Source organism: Glandiceps talaboti, chromosome 20 (assembly GCF_964340395.1).
Source record: "Glandiceps talaboti chromosome 20, keGlaTala1.1, whole genome shotgun sequence".
Taxonomy (NCBI): Eukaryota; Metazoa; Hemichordata; class Enteropneusta; family Spengelidae; genus Glandiceps; species Glandiceps talaboti.
The window spans coordinates 2,993,175-3,018,103 of NC_135568.1; the positions used below are offsets into that span (position 1 = coordinate 2,993,175).

At 34.5% G+C, this 24,929-nt stretch overlaps 1 protein-coding gene across 1 annotated transcript; it reads left to right on the forward strand.

The window, feature by feature from the left end:
* Nucleotides 1-872: 872 nt before the first annotated feature.
* LOC144450961 (neuronal acetylcholine receptor subunit alpha-9-like) lies at nt 873-24,338 on the forward strand. The gene is made up of 8 exons (XM_078141719.1): nt 873-894; nt 2,859-2,998; nt 7,774-7,818; nt 21,635-21,744; nt 22,024-22,226; nt 23,213-23,539; nt 23,856-24,065; nt 24,262-24,338. The coding sequence occupies exons 1-8, from the start codon at nt 873-875 to the stop codon at nt 24,336-24,338; spliced, it is 1,134 nt and encodes a 377-aa protein (XP_077997845.1).
* Nucleotides 24,339-24,929: the final 591 nt, after the last annotated feature.

The window sequence follows — 24,929 nt, forward strand, 5'->3', positions numbered from 1 at the left end:
ATATGAGGGTTAAGTTTACTCAATTAATATTGAAACAAATTAGTCTACATTTATTTACGTAATTTTCAAGAAACAAACTCTGTAGTCATTTCTTTCGGTTATATTTTTGTAATTAGCTACAAATACTAACGTTTATCTTTCAGGACATATTAGTTTGTCTCATCATTCAATATTATTGAGACAGCTGACAGGTGCATGTCCTCACAAAACATTGAATAATGACGGAAATGAGATAAAGTGATTCCGTGCTTTTGTATCTAAAAAGGAATTCACAACACACTGACTGAATATGCATTTATGATAATAGAAATAAATTGAATATATTGTTATCTTTCACGGGAAGAAGCGTTCAGTAGGAAACGGTAAGAATGCCAAATATTTGGCGTCGTAGAAATTGTGTATTGAGACTGAGTTCTAAAATGATAGTGGTTTTTAATCGTTATTAATGATGTTTTTTATAGTTTAATAGTATTAACTTTAAATGAATAATAATTTTGTTTCCTTACATTATAAATTGCTTTAGCAGTGTCTATTTGTACTACTATTCGTGTTTGAAATAGTAGAATAGCTATACAATGGCCCTGGATATTACTTTGGTATGCGTTCTCTTTCTTTTACACAACTGCTGCAGACATGGAAGTTTTTCCTGCAGTAGCAAGAATAGGGATCAACATTGATATAATTTTCAGTCAGTAACAAAGGGACCAGAAGCCACGGTGACACGAAGAGAGTTTTTTTAACCTCATGGCGTATTTATACAGAAAACCCATTGACAACAAAAGCTAGTACAGGACAAATTGGCTTCCATATGTCATCACTATGTTTAAATGACTTTACATGTCAACCCTAGTGGACAGATGTAAGGTGCAATCATGGATCCAGTAATTTCACGAGGTAATAATATAGAATAGTTCCTTAATACATACAGCCTTCCCATAAGGCTATATGCATCAGACATAGCGTCAACATGTGTTGTCCTTGCCACGAACTAAGCTAATATCAAACAAACTGTAGCCAAAGTTAATGAATAATGACTGAATTACTACATATTGTTGTAATGATATGTGGAAAATCCCTTATGGTAAAAATACTTAACATCTGCACATTTTCAACGGCATGACTGCTTATCTTTTAATACAAAATGACATGTAAGAAGCATTCTTTCATAATGGGAACATCTGCAGTCAGGGAATATATGGGTATTTGGAAACATTTGCCATAATTCTCTTAAAAATCCATCTATAAAAGTTTGAATGTGATCTTAAAATGTTGTACAAGTCTTGTCAACTTGGAAGCGTGCAATAGGTTCCAATTGACACCCAACAACGTCGTAATGGCCGAAGAATTCGTGCCAAATATGAAATGTGTAGTATATGTTCAGCAACCTTATCTTGCGAGCCGATGATTTTGTTTTATCAACCTTAATCTCACATAACTGCATTAAGTCGTTATGCTAAATTAAGCATTACCTGCCCACAAACATGTTGCGACAAAACTTGTCATTTACAAAGCATGTTATATTTCCTGACCATTGTTCACGCCATAAAAGGAGTACCATCACTTATCATTACATACCTTTGACTTATTAGAACATTGCCATTGGAAATCAATAAACTTCCTTCACCCTCTGAATATAATACCCACGTAATAGACATTTTATTGAGATAAATGAGCTCCAGTTTGTAGTGTTAAATGAGCATATTACCTGACACCTACTGGGCGTAATTGGACCTTCTGAGTTAGCTATAAACTACTGTTAATACTTGCTGATTGAGGAGGACGTGACATGCATACAGTCACCATGTAATTTAAAAGCTGAGCATCGAGAATGAAGAAGATTTTCCAAGAAATACAACACCAGGTTTGGGCACAATAAAGTGATTTATAAATGGTTATACAGTTACGTATTAACTTCGTCTGCTTAATGATTCAATTACAATCATAGAATTTCATCGCGAATATTACTTTTATTTCTATATTTTATTGTCGACGGTGGCTACTCACTGATTCGTCATGCTAGGATTGCAATGGTTCTTCAAATCGTGACAATTAGATTATGTGCATCTGAGGACTATGACCTAAGAATAAATGGCAATGATTGACAGACTATTACAAAAGGCTAAGTGCATTTCTGTACTATACAATATATTAACAGTATATGTCACCAAAATGACTGACTATGTTAATATATACAGTCAACACAATGATATATTAAAATGGGCATAACCATTTTTACTTAAACGCCCTTCATTGCGAAACCAACGGATTTTTTTAATATAATAGGTGTATGTGCGATCATATGTCTGTTCATTGATAAATCACATTATAGCAATTGCGAATAAGGTCACCTTGATTGTCTAAACAAATATTAATAACATACATATATATATACATGTATATATATATATATATATATATATATATATATATATATATATATATATATATATATATATATATATATTTATATATATATATATATATATTTATATATATATATATGTGTGTGTGTGTGTGTGTGTGGTCAAAATAATCTTGAGATGCTGGGAATTCTTTTAACGTCACTCTTCATTTTGTAATAATTTAAGTCTTTTGAGTATAAAATCAAACATCACTTTCACACATCTGAGTGGTTTATTAAATTTCACACTCGAACTATAATACAATTACTATTTCCCTGCACTCTTATCTGTGTACTTCTATTTTGTTATGAAGTCCGTATACGTCGTATTCTCTTCAAACAATCAGGATATAACAAACACGTCTATGTATACAATACAAATACAGGAGAACAGCGACACACTACAGTCAGTCGCTCATATAAAACTTGATTTGTTTTATTGTATATTTACTTTTAGGTTGTCATGGTAACGAGGCCATGAAGCAACTGGTGACGTCATTACTAAAAGATTATAATACAATTGTACGTCCAGTACATAATACCTCTACTGTGACACATGTAGATATGCAGCTTTTTGTATCCCAGGTAATAAATATGGTAAGTTACTACATTATTTGTATTTATGCTTTTAGAAATATATTTCAGTTATTGTATATATGACTTTCATCCACTGTAAATGAATCTATGGATGTACAGTAACCTAACTAAAAGATATTATTTTGAAATGTAAATTGAGATAAACCCAAAGTTTAATTAACTCTGTCCATATATAATGTAAACGTTATTCTTTTTCTTTGAATATCACCATAATAACAACACTATACTAAAACATCTTGTTTACGCTACCTGTTTGCATGAGTCACTAGAAAATTTAGAGCTTATAGTATCTCCCTAGAAAATAATTAGTTCGGGAATATGTGGCTGGGTATGGGACAGGAACTCAAACATAAGACAAAATACATAAGTTTACCCCTCGATACCATTTCACATCAGTAATAGACTAGTAGAGGCTAAGGGAATTAGAGATTATCAGTTGACTCCTATAATAACATACATAGATCAGTTGCAATATGGAACAAATTGCCAACCAATGTGGTATCATCATCAACTGGAAACCAACCCTGGTATTATGATTAAAAGGAAAGCACCATTGAAACTTCAAGATATAGAGACTGTAGTACAGAATCTGAAGAACCTCATGACTAAGTTAGCACAGCGCTCGAGCTGACAGTAGAGTCCAGACAGGCCTAAAGTCAGAATGAATCTATGAATACAGAATTCGATTAGCTGTTTAAAGTCGGCACTGTGACAATAGAACCAGTAAATATGTTGGGGCAATTAAACATTAATACCAAGATCGCCATATTCGATACCAGCTATTGTTATTCTACAGTAACCATGGTAACAACATCATAAACGACAACTTCATATGGCTTTAACAAATTATCATTCCAAATTGCATTCCATCGATTTTTTGTTTTAAAACTGTGAAATTTGATTCACTGACAATAGAGGTGCAGGCGATTCATATCATCGGTATTATTTTCAGATTAGGTGCACTTGTGTATAATTGCAAAACTCTCTACTACACGCACTGCTCCTCTAACGTTACATAGACATCAAACTCTTCGAATACAATAATAATGAAACAGCTTTCTAGAACTTATAAAGAATGGCTGAATAACATAACAAACTAAGTAAGGTAACAATAGTCAGTAGACCACACTTGTGGTGTCCTCAGATATGCACAGGTTTAAATTCTATGTGTATTACGAAAAAGACGTTTGTACTGTTAGAATATAATTTCATTTGACGTTTTTTTGAAGTGATTCCTTGATATAGCTATGTGCATACTCTGGATTGATTTACTTTACGTTTTGCTGGTCCATAGATTAGGATAATCATGAATCATGTATAAGTAAGTATAGCTTAGAAAGGTTCGTTATATTTTATTGCTTTGTCTCATGCACGACAGAAAATTGAAAATATATTCACAATTGTAACATGGAGCTCGGAGGTATAAAGCCCTTACGCCTCCATGATTGTATTATAACTAAAGCATAGGAATAGAATAGTGTAGAAATTGTTTACCGCATGAGATAACTCACTAGATAAACTGAGTTGTCTTCTACTGTTTAACACATTAATTTCATTTAAATACTTGAATGTAGCTAGCGAAACAACACTCCTTCCTTAATATGAATCCCACTTTTTGAAATGTATATTCGGTTATTGCGTTTGGCAAAATAACTACAGGAGATTCAGTGATGAATGTTTTATGTTAGTTTTCCAAATCTAGCTTTCGTGAAAAGGGGCTTTTCTGTGATACAATCGCGGTTGAAAAAGTTTCAATGAGGTAAAATCTTCCTTTCACATTAGTGTACTGATTGTTGAAATAACTGAATACGAATCTAGTTACAGTTAATTGTACTATATAATACTAGTATGAATCGTGAACGGGATATGATTCTGTGACGCACGTACCGAGATTAAGTGTATATGTCTCAATCACAGGAAACTAGTTCATCTGATAGTTAATTGTGCAAACATCAAATCATTTGTAAAAGTTTATATCAATACTGGCCGCCTCTATGATTATAAATGTAACATGATCATGTCTGGAAAATGATTTTTATCACCAGGGTGGAAGCATAGAAATTAACATGGTATGGCAATTGAGATTCTGGGAGTATCTTTTTTTGATATCCTTATACAAATCTTTATTAATTGTCTTCCCCTGTAAATATCTTTTGACATCTGTAAACTTCTTCACTGAATGTGTGCCCCTCCCTGCCTCCGTCTGTCTGTCTGTCTGTCTGTCTGTCTGTCTGTCTGTCTGTCTGTCTGTCTGTCTGTCTGTCTGTCGCTCTCTGTCTCAGTCTCTATGTCTCAGTGTCCCTTTGTCTCTGTTTGTCGCTCTGTCTCTCTCTCTCTCTCTCTCAATGAGAATCAGTTCGCATAGGTGGACTACGAGTTGTATTGATTGTACTACACAACATACTATACATAGTTCAATTATGTTAGGGCAACCTATCACTTCAATATCACAAACATTTCAAGACTAAACACGTTTGTTGCATACATCTTAAACAATTCTTTGTGTACATAGTAACTGTGATAACACCACAGATCTAGAATAGAAGGAGATATTCATATGAAATAAATTCACGTATTGTGAGGTAACACGCCGAGGTGATTTCAATAACAACATGCCTTGCAAAATGTCTTCGCAGTCGAGATATAGTCTTCGATCCATATGTCGAACAGGTATTTAAACTATGAATTTATTCTTGATAAGGTTCGATATGTCTGCTTGATCATAAATGATGCAGTAAAGATGACTCTTCAGTGAAATGAATAACCATATGATAAGTTTTACAGACGTCCATTTTTTTTTTCAAATCTCAAAAGCAAATGATTACAAATGAGTACAGATTGTATTCAATATAAGTCTCTAAATTGGTGTTTTTGTCGGAGAAATATAATTTGCGCGCATTTACTCGCAATTTTTTGCGATAGAGGACCTTGAATTGGGTGATGGTATATAAACATGTACGGAATCATACATCTATCTGAATACCCTCTTCAATATTTTTTCTCAGATTACCTGTAAGGTCACGCTTATTTACCCACAATAGGCCATTTCCTGAGATCATCACTAATAACATGGGAACGGTGATTTGGTAATTTCAAGCAAAGATCGAATGAAATGTCACGGAAAACGAGTTATGTTCGTGCGAATGGAGATTAATTACCCGGAAACTAAGATAGGTCGACATGCATGAGATTTACAGAGAATTTAACGGCTGAGACAGTAAAATGGACTTGTTCAATAGCCCGGGAGCTTTTAATACGACTGTGTGATCTTTATCATTTTGATGCCAAAGCCGCCGATGTTGATGTAATAAAACGACATCGTCCTTGCAGCAAATGTGTCCAATTTTAAGCTCCCATGCGTGTCGCCGGGAGACAGAACAGTAGTTTGTCAGAAACACTGAAAGCAAAACAACGGTGACGTCATTAACACATACAGCACTGGCGCCATTCTATATTTCATAGCTGTTGATTCACATTCAAGATGGATGACCTTTTTTGACAAATGTTGTGGTATCTTTTTTTTAAAATAGTCACATGGTCATATCTCTATCATCTTAGTGAGTAATATATTTAGAAATTTACACTGATTTCCATATGTTCAGAGGTAATACTAAAACATGGGACTATATGAACAGATGTCAAAAACATATATTTCAGAATATATTACAAATGTTGTGCATATATCTATGTATATAATTACTTGATCGAAACTTCATTGTGTTGCCAAAAGTTAAAGTTTACTATCTTCAGATACATTCATGTGAATGAAGGTATCGTATTTGCGCTCACTCCCTAACTATATCTTGAATGCGTTACAATAGCGTACAGAAATCACCAAAATGGCAATGTTCCCTACGTCGGGTTACCGTGACAGATCAAACATGTGTTTACAAGACAGATATACAAATATAAATTTACTAACTTTAATATTATTTAGTAACTAAATTATTAATGACTAATTTATTTACTAGATCATCAAAGGTTAAACCCTATAGTACTGTATCCGTAGACGCTTTCATCTGAAGTCACCATTTGCACCCTTTCAAAATGTCAAAGATACGTTAAACTGCCGCCTAAACATATGTCACAGTACTTCCCTTCTTAACTAGTACTTTGCATTCATTATTGACTAACATGAGACATTTGATGCGCGCAACTAATAACACCTGTCTCGAATTTACCCGTATATCTAACAGTAAGTAGTAGAAAGTAGTGTTCAGCTGGTAGTGTTCAGCTGGTCCTGAACTAAATGCAATCTGTTGTGACCAAAATAACGTACTTTGGTGTAATTATCAATAGTATGAATCGGATAGCATTGTAATTCTGATTGCCTGAAGTGTTACTGGTAGCCACATGAATGTTCTTTACTCTCTTTGCAGCTCATTATTTGTCACGTTAAACTCTCTTACTGGTAATAAGTCTTTTTCTCTGCATCAATCTCCTCACCATTAAAAGAAATTTACAGCCTGGCCTCTACTTTGGAAAACAATTCGCAAGAAACTGTCACTTTTAAATCAACACATTGATCCAAATCAATTTAGGCCTGGTTTGATTGAATTGCTCTAGTGAAAAATTGGCAAATGAGAAAAACATATATCAATTTCGACTGAAAGATATCGTGTTTTAGGTTAGAAAACGGGGTAAGAAAATAATTATTTTGAGCAGAGTTGCCACTGTCGTATATGATTTCAAGTGAAACGTTGAATTTCCTACATATTTATTTTCATATTTTGATTGGAAATGTATTAAAAATGAATCTCTTTCTTTCTTTGTAGGATGAACGGAAACAAACACTGCAGGTCAATGCATGGCTTACTTTGGTAAGTAATACATGTGTATACTATACAAGAATCGACGATGTTTTGCATAACCTGTTCAGGAACCCAGATATTGTTTGTATTTCTTGTAATGTTTTATAACCATTCCTTCTATTAAGGATTTAAACACATTTATGTAATTGAAGTAATGCATAATATTCTTTCAGGTTATCTAGGTTTTTATGAGTCTTTGCTCTGTTTACACTTTACTGTTGGTATTTAAGGTGCACGGAAAGGAAACAAAATAAAACAATCGCTGAAATATTTTAAGATGTTGATACCTAATTCACCGGAAATGAGTCAATGATGAACGAGACGACTTGTAATTGATCATGGCGTCATAATAATCAAACATGGTACTTTGAAATCGTTAAATCCAATCCCTGAAAATCAATGTTTTTACATTCTTTTAAAACTGATTACAGTATGAAAGTTTGTGTTTGTTTTTTTTGGAAAAGAACAAACAAGAAATTTGAAGATTGACTCTCAATTCGAGGAAATTAAATTAAATAATTTAATTTTCCTTTGCGTTAATACAGTATTTGGTGACGACACTGGAGTCTAAACCGACTTCATTTTGATATCACTTTGACTTAGATTTCAAATCAAGTATACAGTGACCCGTGATTATTTCTTTCTGATTAGAACTGACAGTGAGTGGAGTTTTCTTGAAGAAAGACATAGCAAAAATTTAGATTTTTTATTTAGGTAGGTTAAAGTAGTAGGTCAAAATCTTAAAACACTAAGTCTTAACTCTCGATATCTCGTACACTACCTTTCCTAAGATTAAACACACGTAGACTGGTAGGGTTTCCTAGATTTGACTATATAAAAAGGTAATCTCAAAACGTATTTCTCTCCTTAAACACATTGTATAAAAAGACTTTTCCCTTTATTTGACAAAATGTTATCTTCAGTCGTGTATACTGTTACTAACATGGTAGTAGTGTGGATAGTGTATTTGTGTGTGTGTGTGTGTGTATGTGTGTATGTGTTTGTTTGTGTGTGTGTGTACAATAAATAAATAACTAATCCAATGATTGAATAATGTAAATATCACCATTCAATCGAGGCAATTATCTGTCTATTGAGTGTTTTGAATTCTAAGTGAATGTATTACATTCTGTGGTTGGTTCTTAAAATTCCATGGTGTTGGTGTGTAATCATTTCGATGTCAACAATAATAGTTCTTTATTTACCGTTATACATATATAGACATACATATACCCAATCTAAACAAAAATATAGAACTCAACTATATATTTATCATACATTTATATACATACGGTTATCAGTTCACTTTCACATCTACACTTGGTAATACAAATTTAAAATCATGATCATATGTGCGTCTAATTTTCTATTAGTCTGCCAAAATGTGTAATTTGTCTAGTAAAAACGTCTAGTCAATTTTCATTGACATGAAATCCTTGAGCAGTTTGAGCCAGGAGAGACGTGTTGTTAGTGAAACGTGCTTGACGTTGTCCTTTTGGACATTTTCATCAATATGTTTCTGCGAAACAGTAAAATCATGTTGTTAGCAAAACGTGCTTGTCTTATTATCGGGCTTTCTCTTGCGAGTCTGACGTAGTTTATTCATGTAATAGCTTTCTAACCAAAAGAGGGCATGTTATTTGCAAAGACAAGATAATTCTATCCTAGTAGCCTCAACGAATACCGATTCCAAATGCATGTAGTTCTCCGTAAAAGCAACTCGATGGCATAACGGCGTTGACACTTTCGGGTCAACTATGTTCGTCATTTGAGAAAGCTAATGAGGGGTTTACGTACATTCAACCATGATTGGAATTCGATTTGCCAAATGGAGTGATAAATTAGCAGCCTTGTTGTGAATATCGAGGTGAAATTCAATCTGGTCTTTTGCGAGCAAGTATTGGGTTTACACTTGATTGATTTCTTTTTTTAATGTCATTTGCACCATTTACAAAGATGTATTTTAAAAGTGCGATGCCGACTCCTAATCCTATGAAATATTCATAGATAAGAACTGGAATGAAATTATACAGGTATTGTCTTTCTCACAAGGATTCCGAATTAATTCTAATATAATTAATCACTTTAACACTACATGTACATAGGGGTCCACTTTGGAAATCGTGGCTATTTTAAATTAATACAATAAAGAGATGTATTCATGTAGAAGCTGATGTCCAAGTCGAAATTGTTCACATTTCTTTTGAATGTGTTAAATGTTCTCTGTTTGCATGCTTTGTTTTTAGAATCATGATGGTTTACCACATTGCATGTATATACCTCACATATGTAAAATGTATGTAATAAGCAATTGTGTTAATGTTTAGCATTTGTTCATCATAAGGTTGCATGTGGTATAATAATATATATGCCAATGTATACAACACATATATCACGGATAATAGAGAACGGTCAGTTAAACAATAGATACAATAGTTGAGAATGTGTAACACATTCTTGTTAATGAAAAAGAAGGCCTAAAAATTGGTGTGATTACACTCAATTTCAGAATAGGTTGGGTATTAAAGTAGAATTGTCTTGTTTTTTGTTTTTCCATGTGCAAGTGTCTAGTTCAGGTAGCTATGTATTCTGTTGTTTTCCATGTGGTATCTGTGTTATTGGTTTCTTCCCACCAGATGTACAGCCTTTACAGATTGGAAGAACACAAAGTTGTACACTGTCTTTTTAAGTTGATGTCGGTTTCCACATCCACTATTTCTCGCGAGACTTCACAATTTTCGCGATTTTATCATTTTATTCTCGAATACGAAAACAAAGTTTAGGGTCGGCGGAGAAAAACTAAATAGGGTCGGGTAACCGGAACTAAACATTGTTTTAAGCCTAACAGTAGGCTATAATAATAAAAATACCGATGAATTAGTAAGAGCCGATATCAAACATGGCAATCTAAGTGGAATGATTTGTTTTGTTGTATTTGGCATCTGAAGATACGGTTTTGTAAATGTAAACCCAAACCCAAACTTGCTTATTCTAGAAACTCTGACTAATGGTGAAATGATATCTGGTATACTATGTGCAAGCCAAATTGGACGCAGTTAAACAGTGCATAAGCCATTTAGAGCCTGGTCGTTCTGCTAACGAAAATGTGCGCCTTCTTTCATAGTTCTACAGGACTTAAAATGAGTCGAAACGTTCAAAATCACCTATAATTTCCGCACAATTTTCATAACATAATATTGCGCAGGTGTAATCATTATTCTCCAAACTATTTCTTTATTCAGACCACAAAATACTCTTGAAAACGGGTTTTGTTACTACTCGACCTCGACTCGTCGTGACAAAGCCCCTTATGGCATTACATATTTTCCTCAGCTGAACAAAGCTAGATAGTGAGAAATAATATCTAAATATCGCGGGAACGTTAACCTTCGAACCATTTGCCATACTTTATATGACATATGACTTACATGTCGAATTTGTGCAGGTGCACATCGTGAAAAATTCATTAAATTCGATATGGATTCACCCTGTACGCTGCATGTTTACTCTTTCAAAGCTATGGGATTTCTCAGCACATTTGACATGTTGCCATGGCTACGTACCAATACATTTAAACTTTGACGGTACGATAACCCAGAAATTGATCATATCCTCATCACATTGAGCGACGAAAATCACTTCAAACGATGTTTTCAATGTTACCATGGAAAATCAATCACGTCAGAAAAACTGTAAGGCAATTGTGCATTATGAAAACATCGAAACAGGATTAATATATTTCAAACAATACATGCTACATAGACAGTTACCACCTGGCACGTACATGTCTATGGCATTAGGTAAGAAATTTGCAAAAGTAATTCATCAAGATTTGTAGTTTTGACATCAGAGTCTGTCAGGATGTTATTTTCTCTTTACTTATAGAAGTAATATGTACTATCGCGTAGCAAGAAATTGATGAATATTCCAGCAGTGATTTGACTGGATTGATGATCACCCCAAGTAAAATCCCTAAATTCTTTTCTATTCTTGGCAAGTAAGTACACCCATGGGGATGAATAGATGCATAATAACCCTTAGAATAATTCAGTTTTAAAGCTTAAGTGTGCGAAATCGTTGGATTTGGTTGGAGTGCCCTAAGGGATGGTGCGTTCACTAAGCCTTGTTTGGTTGACGAATTAACGAAACTCATGCATGCATTGTGTTGATGGTCCATCCTTGTGACAAATTATCACATTTATGAGTACCAGTACTAAACTTTAACGAATGAAATATGTAGACACTACTTAACTTGCAATATTACCAGACATATTCCGTTGGTTTGGAAAGGCAATTATATTCGACGATGTGCTATGGTCTTCTTAATATTACTGTGTTATTTCGTTACTCGCGCGAACGCCAGAGACAAACAAAGGATTATTTTGAATCATACAGAACTGATATAGATAACATGTAACATAACTGTCTTTTATAAAAGTCAGACCAAAGTCGTGTATAAATGTATAAAAGTTGTTAAATATAAGTATGACATAAGAAGGCTTGTAGAAGACACAAACAAAATTCATATCAAATGACCAATTATAGTGTGTAATTTATCTGCAATATCAAACAACGCTCAAATTAGATGGGTCTACTTGTATAGCTTGTAATATTGATTCGAACGACTTGTTTGCAGATCTTAAAGGTAACAAGCAAACTGCGCAAAACCAAATACAGAATGAATTGTGTACGCGAGATGATGAATTCGTTTTGCAACAGTAATATGAATTATGAAAGTTTATAGCATTGTAAAGATGCCTGAGTAATGGCATCTCGTTCGGAATTGTCAATTAACCTTACAAAATGTGGGGTGATTATTAAGTACAAAAATATTTACTGGTATCTGAAATAACGATGTTTGCCTACCAATTGGAAAGTAGTATATTATTATGTATTTACGATCAGTTAAATGTTACAATCTCTTTTTACAAAGTGTCGGCTTTAGAATTAATGGTATCATCATTTCACTATTCGTATCTCATAAATCATACTGTCTAATGGTTCAGGCACATCATTTTCTTACATCTCAGATGATCCTTGTTGATATTATCATAAATGGAAAGTGCAATCATTTGGAATTTATAATTTTACACTAATTGGTTTTACATTATTGGATTGCGTACGTAGGGCAACGATAAACTGATAAACTAAGCAATCTCAATACTTGGTTTACAACTTCTAATATGCTAAAACATAGTATTTGAATTGATAAACTCTATGTAAGAAAAGCCAACTTCGAATAATTAATTTTGAAAGAGAAATGGCAGATTACAGGTTCTTTCGATTAATTCATTTGATATACAAAATTCAAGATTTACAAAACTCTCAGAAGATATAGTTCTTTTCAGAGGATCACATAAATCAGAGATTGTCCCGAGAATAAAATAGAAAAGAGTAAAACAATTGCATACCTTATTGCATTTAAAACAAAAGATTTTCAGGAGGTAAGTTCCTCTTACACAGTAACTTGTTTGAGTGATGGTACGGTTTTAAACATCAAAATCGAGTACAAAAACAACAGAAATGATAGTCTTGAACTTTAACATGTAGTTATAGTTGTCTGAATTTAAAATATATAACGACTACATAGAATCCAGATGTGAGCATTATACCTAAAGATGAAACATGAAGAAACTTATCGATTGAGGTACCTACATGTAAAATATAAACGGGATGGGGTGATCATTGTTAACTATTATTTGATCGGCTGAATGCTAGTTGTAAAGTTAGTATATCGACATCGTTAGGCAGAACTAATAGAATAACACAAATCGTATTGTATGCCATGTTAATCATACAAAACTAACCTAAGGCTTCTTTCTCGCAAGTTGTATGACATTCCTATGGTGCTGAGAAAGAGTCCTGACGGTACAGGTTTCCATAAATCTCTGTTTCTATGTTGTTTTTTCTAGTCAAGAAATGATGAATCAGAAAGCTCCAAGTACATATGCCAGAAGGAAACACTCTCTGAGAATAGTGTCTTCTTTCATTAATTGACTACTTCACATATACTAGCTAAGGGGGCGATGAGAGAGAATAGTTGGGTGTTTTGTCATCATTTAATTGCTTAGCCGAAATTATAGTTGCACGAGTGACAAAGCTTGTTATGCAATTGACCTATGTTAACTTCTGAGGTAGTGTGTCTATTATTACTGTCATTTCACTCCTATACAGAGTAACAATGATCGATGACAGTATACATGTTTATTTGCAGGGGCGCAGGCCCTTGGAGAGTTGTTATCTTTCACGTAACACATCATGCCAACAATACCAAAGGCAGGGCAATGTGTTTGAATCGACTACACATCATAACTTAAGGGGGACGAGCGGGAGGCGGGTTTTTCCTAACTGCATTTCTCATAATTAGGGCATCAGAAAACCAATTTTCATTAATATTTCATTGTGATAACTCTCTAGAAATAAAGTCACACAAATTGGCAAATACAGAAGAAACTTGCTGTATACTGGAGAGAAGCATTATGGGATACATCACCCAAGTGTACAGTATACTACTTCTGAGCTAACTTTGCCAATTTTCATAACTCTATGTTGAGAGAACTTGCAATACAGTGTCATCAGAAATAGCTCTTCTGTGTTCTCTAATCATAGGAAATGTAGCTAATTGGGAACTTGCAAACCCGCCATCTTGAATATTCCGAATATTACATCATGGGAAATGTTTTGACAAATGTGAATCAATCATTGTAAACAATGGTGTTACATTGTTTGGAACCACAAATACTCTAGTCATGGTTACCCCAACCTTTGTAGGAGGTTTATTCTATTTCTATGGATAGCTCTAGATTAGGTATTACTTTGTCTTTCACCCGAGTAAGATGGTATACGATAACGGTGACGTCATGGTTAAGTAAAGTACGTTGGATCACGGATGACCATTCAACTGTATCTAATTAAATAGGAAAGTATTATATCTTCTGTACAAGAAAATGTAACTCTGTGGCAATTGGTATGGGTGTCACTGTGGTCATGATGAAGGCGTCAGTGGAATTCTTGGGACAATGGAACACTTTCAATTGAATATTTGATATACCGTCCATAATATTCTATTGAAAGTGTAACAGATGATTGTGTTAAAATGTCATCGAAATGTCACGAACTACAAATATTTGTTTCATGTTTAATATTTTATGTTGTTTCTGTTTGTTTTCAAAGTGTAACATGTAGTTTGTTCTTTTGAACTTTTGCGATTTACAGTTTATTCATTCAGGAAAAGAGAACATTAGTTTGACAGAGTATATATAGGATGTCATTTTGGTAACCTTATCAATGTAATGAATTGACAGAACTTCATTCAACAAATGTGTCAATTAATATTCAGAGAATATCCAATTTATCCAAGAGTACGTTAGAGAAAAGGCGGTCGGGCAGACAGACAGTCGTTAAAAACAAACATATATACATGCAAGACAACTGATTCATTTATCGAAATGTCCTCACGTAATCTTGCCATCTCTGAAAGAAAAGCTAGGTAAAATATTCAGTTCTCCTTATAAATTCCTTTCACGTCACGGTCCTTTCTATATATCATCGGCAGTACGGCACTTGACACGAGGCATCCTGTCCAACACGTTGGAGATGTTTACGTAAGTTATGGCGTTGCATTTTTAAAGTTATTACTGCCACCGGTCAGAGAATCTCACCACAAACGTACAGCAACTTTAATCAGCTTCAATCTAGTTCAGTAAATGTAAAGACACCTCCAGCAAAGTATGCATTAATTTACATGGGCTGCTCAAACTATTTACTATCTGTACTTTAAAGTTGCTCGGTGTTATTGATATATCTGACGTCACTTAACATCTTTACAAATTTGAACAGAATGGGTCAAATCCTATTCCCGTAGGTTACCATGGTTTTGCTAGTTAGTAATTATACAGCAACAACCCGTCACTATTTGTAGTGATGATTCGTAAAAGAGTCCCTGATAACACGTGACTGTCTTCATACTTCAGTAAACACTTAGACTATGACGATCACACTGTAAGATGATGCATCAACCAGGGGAACGGTGTGTGCATAATGATCCGTCCTACTGTAATGATTGTCCTTTTCGTGAACCATAAAACTCAACTGCCGCGTACATACTAACAATGTGTACGTAGTTTGCAGACTTTCAAACATGTATTTGTATACCTATTCAGTAGTGAAATAAAAAAGACGCCACTTTCCTGTGTATACTTCAGTACACCTTCTGTTGATTAGTATGCAAAGTACACTAATAGCTAGTTCGGAGAAACACTTCTCATTGAAGCATTTATTGTTATCAAGGTGGATTAGATTTCAAGGTTGCATCCTTAATTAACCAGCAGATGTGATTACTCTTCCTTGTACAGCTTGCAGACATTTTGAAAGAACTCCTATCATGACTTTGCGTTTAAGTCTAATTCAAAAAAATCACCAAAAAGAATAGATGGAGTTGTAACACATCCAATGTATGTGCTAATACAACCAACGACCAATTAGAGTGATGAAAAATAAAGAAAAACACGATATCGATAATAGCTTACACGTCAACATTTTCAATATGATGAGGAATGCACTCGAGCTCTAGTATCACATTTCTGGTTTTGATAGGCACGGCACGCTCAACGGATTGGAAGCAAGGTAAAATTGTATAACGTAATGACACCTGTGTTGGCACAGGAGTAGAGAATGTCTGGGAATACAAATTACTCTGAACGATTATAGTGTCGTTGGTAATAGTTAATCTACAAATTTGTATTGTTTAACACGGAGATATTGTAATTGACGTCAGTGTCTATATACACTCTCAATTTTTTCCTCTTGTTGACTACGGCAAAGGGTTGGGACATTGATAATATGCCCTATTATCGTCAGTTGACAAGAGAAATCCGTAAATTCAGAGAAAAATGACAACTGTGTAATGAGTGATCAGACGCTCAACACGAATATATACACACGAATAGGACAGGTTGTTAAACGGAATTATCGTATACATGTAGTTTATTGAGATGTACTGGTTTGAGAAGTAAAGTCGGATTAATTATGTGATTCTGAATAATATATCAGGTTGAAAGAATACCACATGAACATGCTGATTTCGTTGTCGGCCATTTTGTTTTCAACTGCAGAAGTATTAATAAACTTACAGAGAAGTTTGAGATTGTTTGAGTTAACTAATTATTGACTTTGAAATAAGCACAGTAATCAGGTCATGATTACGTCATCTGTTCGTTAAAGTGTACATCTGCAGATATTCCCTATTGGAAAAAGATTATGTGGGTTACAACGCACGTCTTTTCCCTCAAGCTTTTATCAGTGATATTATCAATTTGTACACTGACATTTTACACCACAAGTTCTATCTCCAGTGGTTTCAATAGACGTGTTTACTCTGTGGACTGAAAACTTTTGGGGTTTATAACATGAATTTTTTGACGTTAATTGCTATTTTGTTAACTATACTCCTATATATCAGGAAATGTGTCATCCCTTCAGGATTAGGTACACATATTTGACGTTCCGTCGTTATTATCTCTGTTCTTCAACTTTCACACAGTACCACAATTTTCCTTTATTCCATGTGAATGTTGCCTCATACTACTTATACAGTACTCTTTAATAATTTATTTACCTAACAACCTTCCTATCTAGCTATATATGTGTACGTGTGAGTGTGTGTTTGTGTTCATTTATTCAAAATTTATGTATTTTCATTTATGTTTGTGTGTTTATGTTTCGATTTGTGTAATACATTTCTGTGTGGGCACTATAGGTTCATAAGAATTGCATGCTGCCATTATCATTCTAAAACCTTATAAGGGATTTGAAGTTCAATTGTTAATTACATAACTTATCTGACCGTTTAATGGTATAAATCTATATTATGGCAAATTTACCCTGTAAAGGTCATGGTATCATCTTGACTAATTTCCTTGTAGCTAATACTATATATTTCTCAGTACCACAAATTAACAGAGAGAAGCTATAATTGAATATATTATCTCAGAACAAAGGAAGCCCATCAGTGTACTATATTGAGTACTGGCAGAAAGCTCAATGATAAACCTGAAGGGTAGGTTAGGGCTAAGTACTTCAACTACGATACATTCTAGCCTTAATGAGCCACGTTTGATTGTCATCCTCCCTAGGTCGTCTGCAAGTTATCAGCAGACTGTCATCAGCTCGTAGCAAGTAACGCAAAATGCTAGTGTATGTTGTTTAAGAGCTTGTGATATCAATGGAATCGAATATTTCCACCCTTAAGGGTTAACCTATCTGACCTTTCTATCTTACCACTTCAATAAAATACGTTCTTCGTCTACAAATAGACTTTGCGACACAACCTGTACAGCTTTTACAAACACTAGATGTATTTATCTAAAGATGTGTCACCAAACATCACTTTACGTGAACGTTTATAGTAATTCTAAACGTGACCTTAAGGTTAGGTTTAAAGGTTAAGCTTTCATATCTTCATTATCACAAAAAGTATATTTAAATTTAACACTAAGAGCAAGCAGTGTGATAGATTTCCAATCCATTGAGATTGTTAGGAAAGACTTGTTTGTAAAATGCTGCCGGCTGTATCAGTGTGTTCCATTTGTTTTACGGTTCACGTCATCTTCCGAAAGATAATATTACTTAGATTCAGATTTGAATCAGGATATGTATTTATGTTAAACCATGCCATTGCCATACGCTGTACATGTAACGACAAGTTGCATTGTTTACCAAGATGTGTATCAATATAGTTTTAATGCGAGATGGTTAATATCTTAATGTCCAATTACATCAACTTCTTTGCTTAGTCATGACTCTATTTCCAACCTTTCATATTGGATTTTTTTCGACTTCGCACCCAAGTTTGTAAGCGACTACTATCCATTAACATACACCTTAACTGTATACGAAGTTCCACCACGGAGGAAGGATTCTGACATTCTTAATTTGCAAAATAGCGGGCGTTTTTAATTTGTAATTTTCCATCTGATAAACTATATTTTCTATAAAATGTGGTACTGGGTACGCTTTGATAAATTGATTTATTGTATTACGCAATTTCTCAATTTCTCAATTTGAATCATGAATAGAATGGGGACATTATTAAAACACGCCAAACAAGGCGTCGGATTAATATCGATTACAAAAACGAGAAAATAACAAATTTCCGAGAATTTAGGTATTGTCGAAATCACGAATTCAAACAAATCAAGTAAACATTTCGTGATTATCAACATTTGCTAAAAGGGACATGTACACACGTGCAGACAACGTTCTGTCACTGGATACCATTGAACAAATTGCAAATAGATTTCAATCAGTGAATTCATGTTATCATATTCCGTTAGTGATGCTTACATTTTGTGGTGAAATTGAAAACGCATTTGCTTGGAATGAAAGATGAATGCAGTCACGAGTTTTTAGGAAGAGTAAATATATGTTAACAGACAAAGTGCTAAGGAAAATATGAGTATTGCCGTGTAGAACGCATCTTGACATTTCATTTCTTTTTCATAATAGTTCTACACAATATATTACTAGCCTTAATATAACCTATAACATTTAAGGCAATTGATGAAAGAAATGCTGAAAGCCTTGGCACTCGTGGGAACGGTGCCTCCTGAGACAAAAGGCTATTATGCATTGGTAGATTCTTTGGTATCCACACACGAATTAATATTTTTGAAATGTTATCCATACCTGATACACTAAACATATAACTTGTGATTCAGAAACAAATTGTAATCAAATTTCCTTATCAAGTAATGTAATTATTGAGACACAAGATATGCTGTATACATTGTACAATCTAGAAATTGTAAAGCCTCTCAAAATCTGCATGCCTATAGTTAACTTAATGTGCGTACATTCATACACACATAATATACATACATACATACATACATACATACATACATACATACATACATACATACATACATACATACATACATACATACATACATACATACATACATGCATGCATGCATGCATGCATGCATGCATGCACGGATGCACGCACAGACAGACAGACAGACAGACAGACAGACAGACAGACAGACAGACAGACAGGCAGGCAGGCAGACAAGCTACACTTTGTTCAAATTTCAAATCAGTCAGAAAGATTTTCACCAAACAAATGTAACACCGATCAAAACTATCATTTCTATTCGGCAACTAAGTCTTCGAACAAATTTCCCAATTGGGTTATATATTATATTGTATATCGAATCAGATTACACACTGTAGGGTATATACTATATATACACACACGAATAAAGTTCCTTATTGTCCAGGGGGTTTACATATGTCTAATACTATTCCCTTGATCATTAATTCCACATATTTTAATAAAGTGCGGAATACATAATAAACATATTTGGAAAGAGTAGCCATAGTCAGTCTATAATGATAACTTGTAACTGATCCGATGACTTAAATCTCTGAAGTGAACCTTGGGACTCATTACTTATTCATAATACATTCTTCCAAGGAAATCTTCTTGACTTGCTCGTCTTAGAAGTGGAGACTAAATCCATTCTGTCTGGCTTCTTAAGACTGACGTCTGTATTCAATGATGTTATGGGGGTGTAATCCTGTATATTCAATGTCACTTTTTAAGTCACACTTTACACACCGTTATATCTGGTAATAAATCACTCGAAATTAACAAAAACAATATCTTCATAGTTTGATCTTACCATTCTCGCCAGCCAGAGCACACAATTCTGCAGACGCAACGAAATATAAAGATCTGGTAGGCACGTTTTGGGTGGTATCGTAAAGGGGCCTATGGTTTGCGACGATGGATGTTTTACATGTATTTCATATTAAGATGGCAGAATATTCTATACTAAGCCAATGGTACTTGTTATATTTTTGTCAAACCTTTGAGTCAATAAAATGTATAGTGGGTATGCATAGTCCTATATCTTGCTGGACTAAAGATTAATATTAACAATGATATGGGAGTTAACATACAGAAGAATTGTCAGAAAGACTTACGGACGGAGTAGAAAATACTTAAATGCAAACGCAAACTGACATACGGACTGTCATACAGTGAGAGTGGGCTATCCGTGTGTGAGTGCCTGCGTACGTACATTATAGACAAACAGACAGGCAACCTGGCAGTTACACACATACTCAGGCAAAATGATAGTTAACAACCCTAAATACTGAAACCGATAGAAAATGATTGGAACAGAGAGATGCAAAGGAAGAAAGAATTCCTTATTTGTAATAGAATACTGTAGACTTCCCATAGATTATCAACTGCGAGTTTGTCATAAAAGAGGATAAACTATGGCAACCAATCAAATCTCAAAATGAATGTAAGAGTCTTCCTAGAGAGAGCCGAACAATGGTCACACAAAAGGACGGGTTTGCCAAGTCCAGAGGATACTGATCAAAAGTACAGTGCTCCTAATAATTTTATCCCGTTGAGGGCAGCGCCAGTAAAGCACCCTCAGAGGGGGTAATTAGTCCAGGTAACTTTATTGTGAACTTTGACCCAGTTGAGTACTTTTCTACCAGTCGAGTTAACCTGTTAACAAGCTCGTCTGGTTATGTTTAAATTTCGTTCAGTACTAAATAAGTACTGAACTGATAACAACTGACTGACAATTTCGAAACAAAATTGAATGCATATGCAAATTACTAATGAGGTTCAGAATATATTTTGACATAAATCACATTGTGATAATGTGGTACATCATGTTGTCACTGGCCTTTCAGGTTTCAGAAAGATGCGAAACGGGTGATGCAAACGAGGTCATTCATCATTTGAAAATCAATTAATTGACATTTTTTACCAACCTTACTTTGCTTCTTGCTTTAGCGATGGAATGATGAATATCTGAAATGGGATGAAACACAGTACCCTGACGTCAGAGACATAAAATTACCCTCGGAAATGATATGGCTTCCTGATGTTGCTCTCTACGATAAGTAAGTTTTTAGTACATTTTTTTGTTCTTGTTTTTCAGTTTCATGAGTAGTTTTGTAAACTTGTTTTCTGGCTTCATTCAAGTCATAATACCAGTATAGATATTTTAAATGGAAACATTTCAGGTCTCAGTTAGGCAAAACAATGACCATCGATGAGACATCAATGGTTTGAGAAAACGGACAACAAACAGAGGATTTTAAAATGTTATTTTTTTATTGAATCAAATGTTTGACAAAAATATAACATATGGGTTAGAATGAATTATCTTCCTTTTTCAGTGCCTACGAAGACCAACAGAATTTCCTGAAGGGTCAAATAGCCGTTGTTTATCCTAAAGGTGATATTATGTGGGCAGCACCCATTATACTGACCAGCAAATGTCAAATTGATGTCACCTATTTTCCATTTGATAAACAACAATGTCGAATGAAGTTTGGACCTTGGCAGTATGAAGGAACAGAAGTATCAATGACTGGAGGAGGTATGTGGGCTTCTATTAGAGCATGATAAAACTAGTTTTGCAGGCAGTGACCTTTCAATTTTTGTTCTCTTTTCAAGGGAAAGTGTGATGCATGACACTAATAATTGCTGCTAATTTAGTTGTTTCTACTACTATACGCGTACGTTTAGAATGCTAAGACTGTAGAATGGAATAACATGTCATATTACATTATGTATACAATCCGTTTAAAGTTACCGTTAACTAGCTCTGTTAAATTGATACAACTATGCAGAAATCAACAAGAAACTTTATATGTACATTTATACAGCAAGATCACATTTTCTCGCTACATTATAATGTGTTATGAAATATACAATTTAAACACACTGCAAATACACGCCTACACGTGGGTGCCAGTGTTTTGACGTCGCAATTGATGTCTGCAGTGTGGCGTTTTTAGTTCTTTTTATATCCGTATTCATTTAATCACACTATCTTAATGTGTAGTATTTACAGTTTATTAGTGGTTTCTGTAAATTTGTGGAGCCGCTTTATGGTAACTTGAAAACGGTTGTGATTGTTTACAATTGATCATTTGGGTTTTGTTCTACTTATATTGCATCAGCAACAAACCTTCGAATCTCTAACTAATATACCCTTCAGTTTAGCAATGAATTTGTAATTACACATTTTAGTTGACTGTTTTTATCAGTTGACTGCATGAGTTTTAAATGAGTGTTTGAGGTTAAATTGATTGAAGTTGGCAGTTGTTGTTTATTTGCTTGGTTGCTTGGTTGGTCACTTGGTTGCTTGGTTGGTTGGTTGGTTGGTTGGTTACTTGGTTGGTTGGTTACTTGGTAGAGGGCTTGGTTGGTTGTTTGGTATTCAGACTCCAAAGCCAATGAGCAGTTCTTCAGCACAATGTTCAATAATGTGTATTTTCAATTTGCCATCACATATTTTTTGGCACTACCCCTAGCTTAAATCTATCATTTCTGCTATTGGTACCTTTCTTAATCAAGCAGGTAACACGTCTGTGTTTAAGAGTGACGGAGAATGGGAGATGGAATATCTGTCATCTGAGTCCAATGTCGAATTTTATCCAGATGCACCCGGAATACCATACACTGACGTCACATACACAATCTATCTGCGCAGACGACCAATATACTATGTTTTTAATCTTGTGACTCCATGTGGATTATTCTCGATCGTTACTATTTTGAGTTTCCTAATTCCTGCTGAGTCAGGTGAAAAAATTACTCTGGGTATCACCGTACTGTTGTCACTCACAGTCTTTCTGTTATTGGTAGCGGAAACAACGCCACCATGCAGTACGATTCCTTTAATAGGTAAGGTATTTTTCAACGAATTCCTGAAAAGTGCCGTTGAAACTATCTGCCACATGTTATGTTTCTGTTTTCTTACAAATGCCAACTATAAGCTTATCATGGAGACTGTATCACTATATCATGTATTTTTGACATTGAAATACTCGTTCATTACAAAATATATTCTCTGACGTTTATAGAACTGTTTCCCTGTTTTCTGAAGTCTGGACACCATTAACCGTAAATTGGGAGATATCTAATAGAATCTATTACAAATGTTGTCAGTTTTAATTGTCTGTAGATAATGAAATATACGTATTTCTCTCAATCTATCCAGGTCAATACTATGCTGCTACGATGGTATTAGTTACTTTATCATTGGGAATGTCCGTGACTGTTCTCAACCTTCATTATTGTGGTTCCGAGAGGGCGCCAGTTCCGCAGAAAGTGCGCAGACTCGTGTTCGGCCATCTTGAAAAAATCTTACGCGTGCGCAGTAAATATTCAACGAAATGTCCGCCACTAAACAGGTTTACTACAGAAGGAGGTATATGCGTTATTCCAAGGATGTTAAAAGAATTGGACTGCTCCCTATTAAAGGCATGCGCGCTCCATGCCCACTGTTTGAGGAACAAACATTCAGCAAACTCACATCACCATCATGATAAAAGCAACAGAAATGACAAACAAATCAACAGTAGTTCAGACGATCATCTCCTCTTTCATCTTCTGTATGAATTCAGAAAAATTTCGCAACACTGTGAAAACAGAAATAAAAGAGAGACTGCTACGAATGAGTGGAAGCGACTGGCTGTTGTAATTGACAGGTTGTTCATGGTAGTTTACATAATAGGAACAGTGTGTACTATACTTATTATCGTTTGTCAGATTGGCTAACAACTTAGAAGCCTAGAACCTATGAGTTCTCAAACATATACCGTAGTCTGTACTTTCTGCGACACACAATGCTCAGGTGGTCGTTGCATAAAAACAAGAGCCTTGGATATTGTGGCACTTGAAGGTGGCATCATTAAGAATGAACCAAAAGACAATCATCATATGCATAACAGCATCATGTCTGTTATTGACGTGCACTTTTGTGTGCCGTTGAAATTACGATCAGTAAAAGATGAAATGTTGAGCATTTTCAGACACTTCACGTCAGTGTGTTTTCATGCTCGAAGCGAATCAATTACAATGACGTTTTCAGTCAAGCTATATTTTTGTATATATTAGTTCTTGCGTCTTGTGTTTACATTACCGTCCGCTACGTTTAATTTATGAAATATTGACTCGTAATTATTAGATTATATTTATGTATGATGTTATCAATATTATCGGTTGCTGTATCATATAATATCTGTAGCATGTTTCATATATTTTTGTTCAACGTGTGTACCAGATTTGAATA

What these genes read in the sequence shown, in the direction of transcription:
- LOC144450961 (XM_078141719.1), top strand. Translation starts at nt 873, where the DNA reads ATGGATCCAGTAATTTCACGAG. An exon ending in TCAATGCATGGCTTACTTTG is followed by an intron (nt 7,819 to 21,634) that starts GTAAGTAATACA and finishes TTCTTGCTTTAG; the next exon opens with CGATGGAATGATGAATATCT. An exon ending in AGTATCAATGACTGGAGGAG is followed by an intron (nt 22,227 to 23,212) that starts GTATGTGGGCTT and finishes TTAATCAAGCAG; the next exon opens with GTAACACGTCTGTGTTTAAG.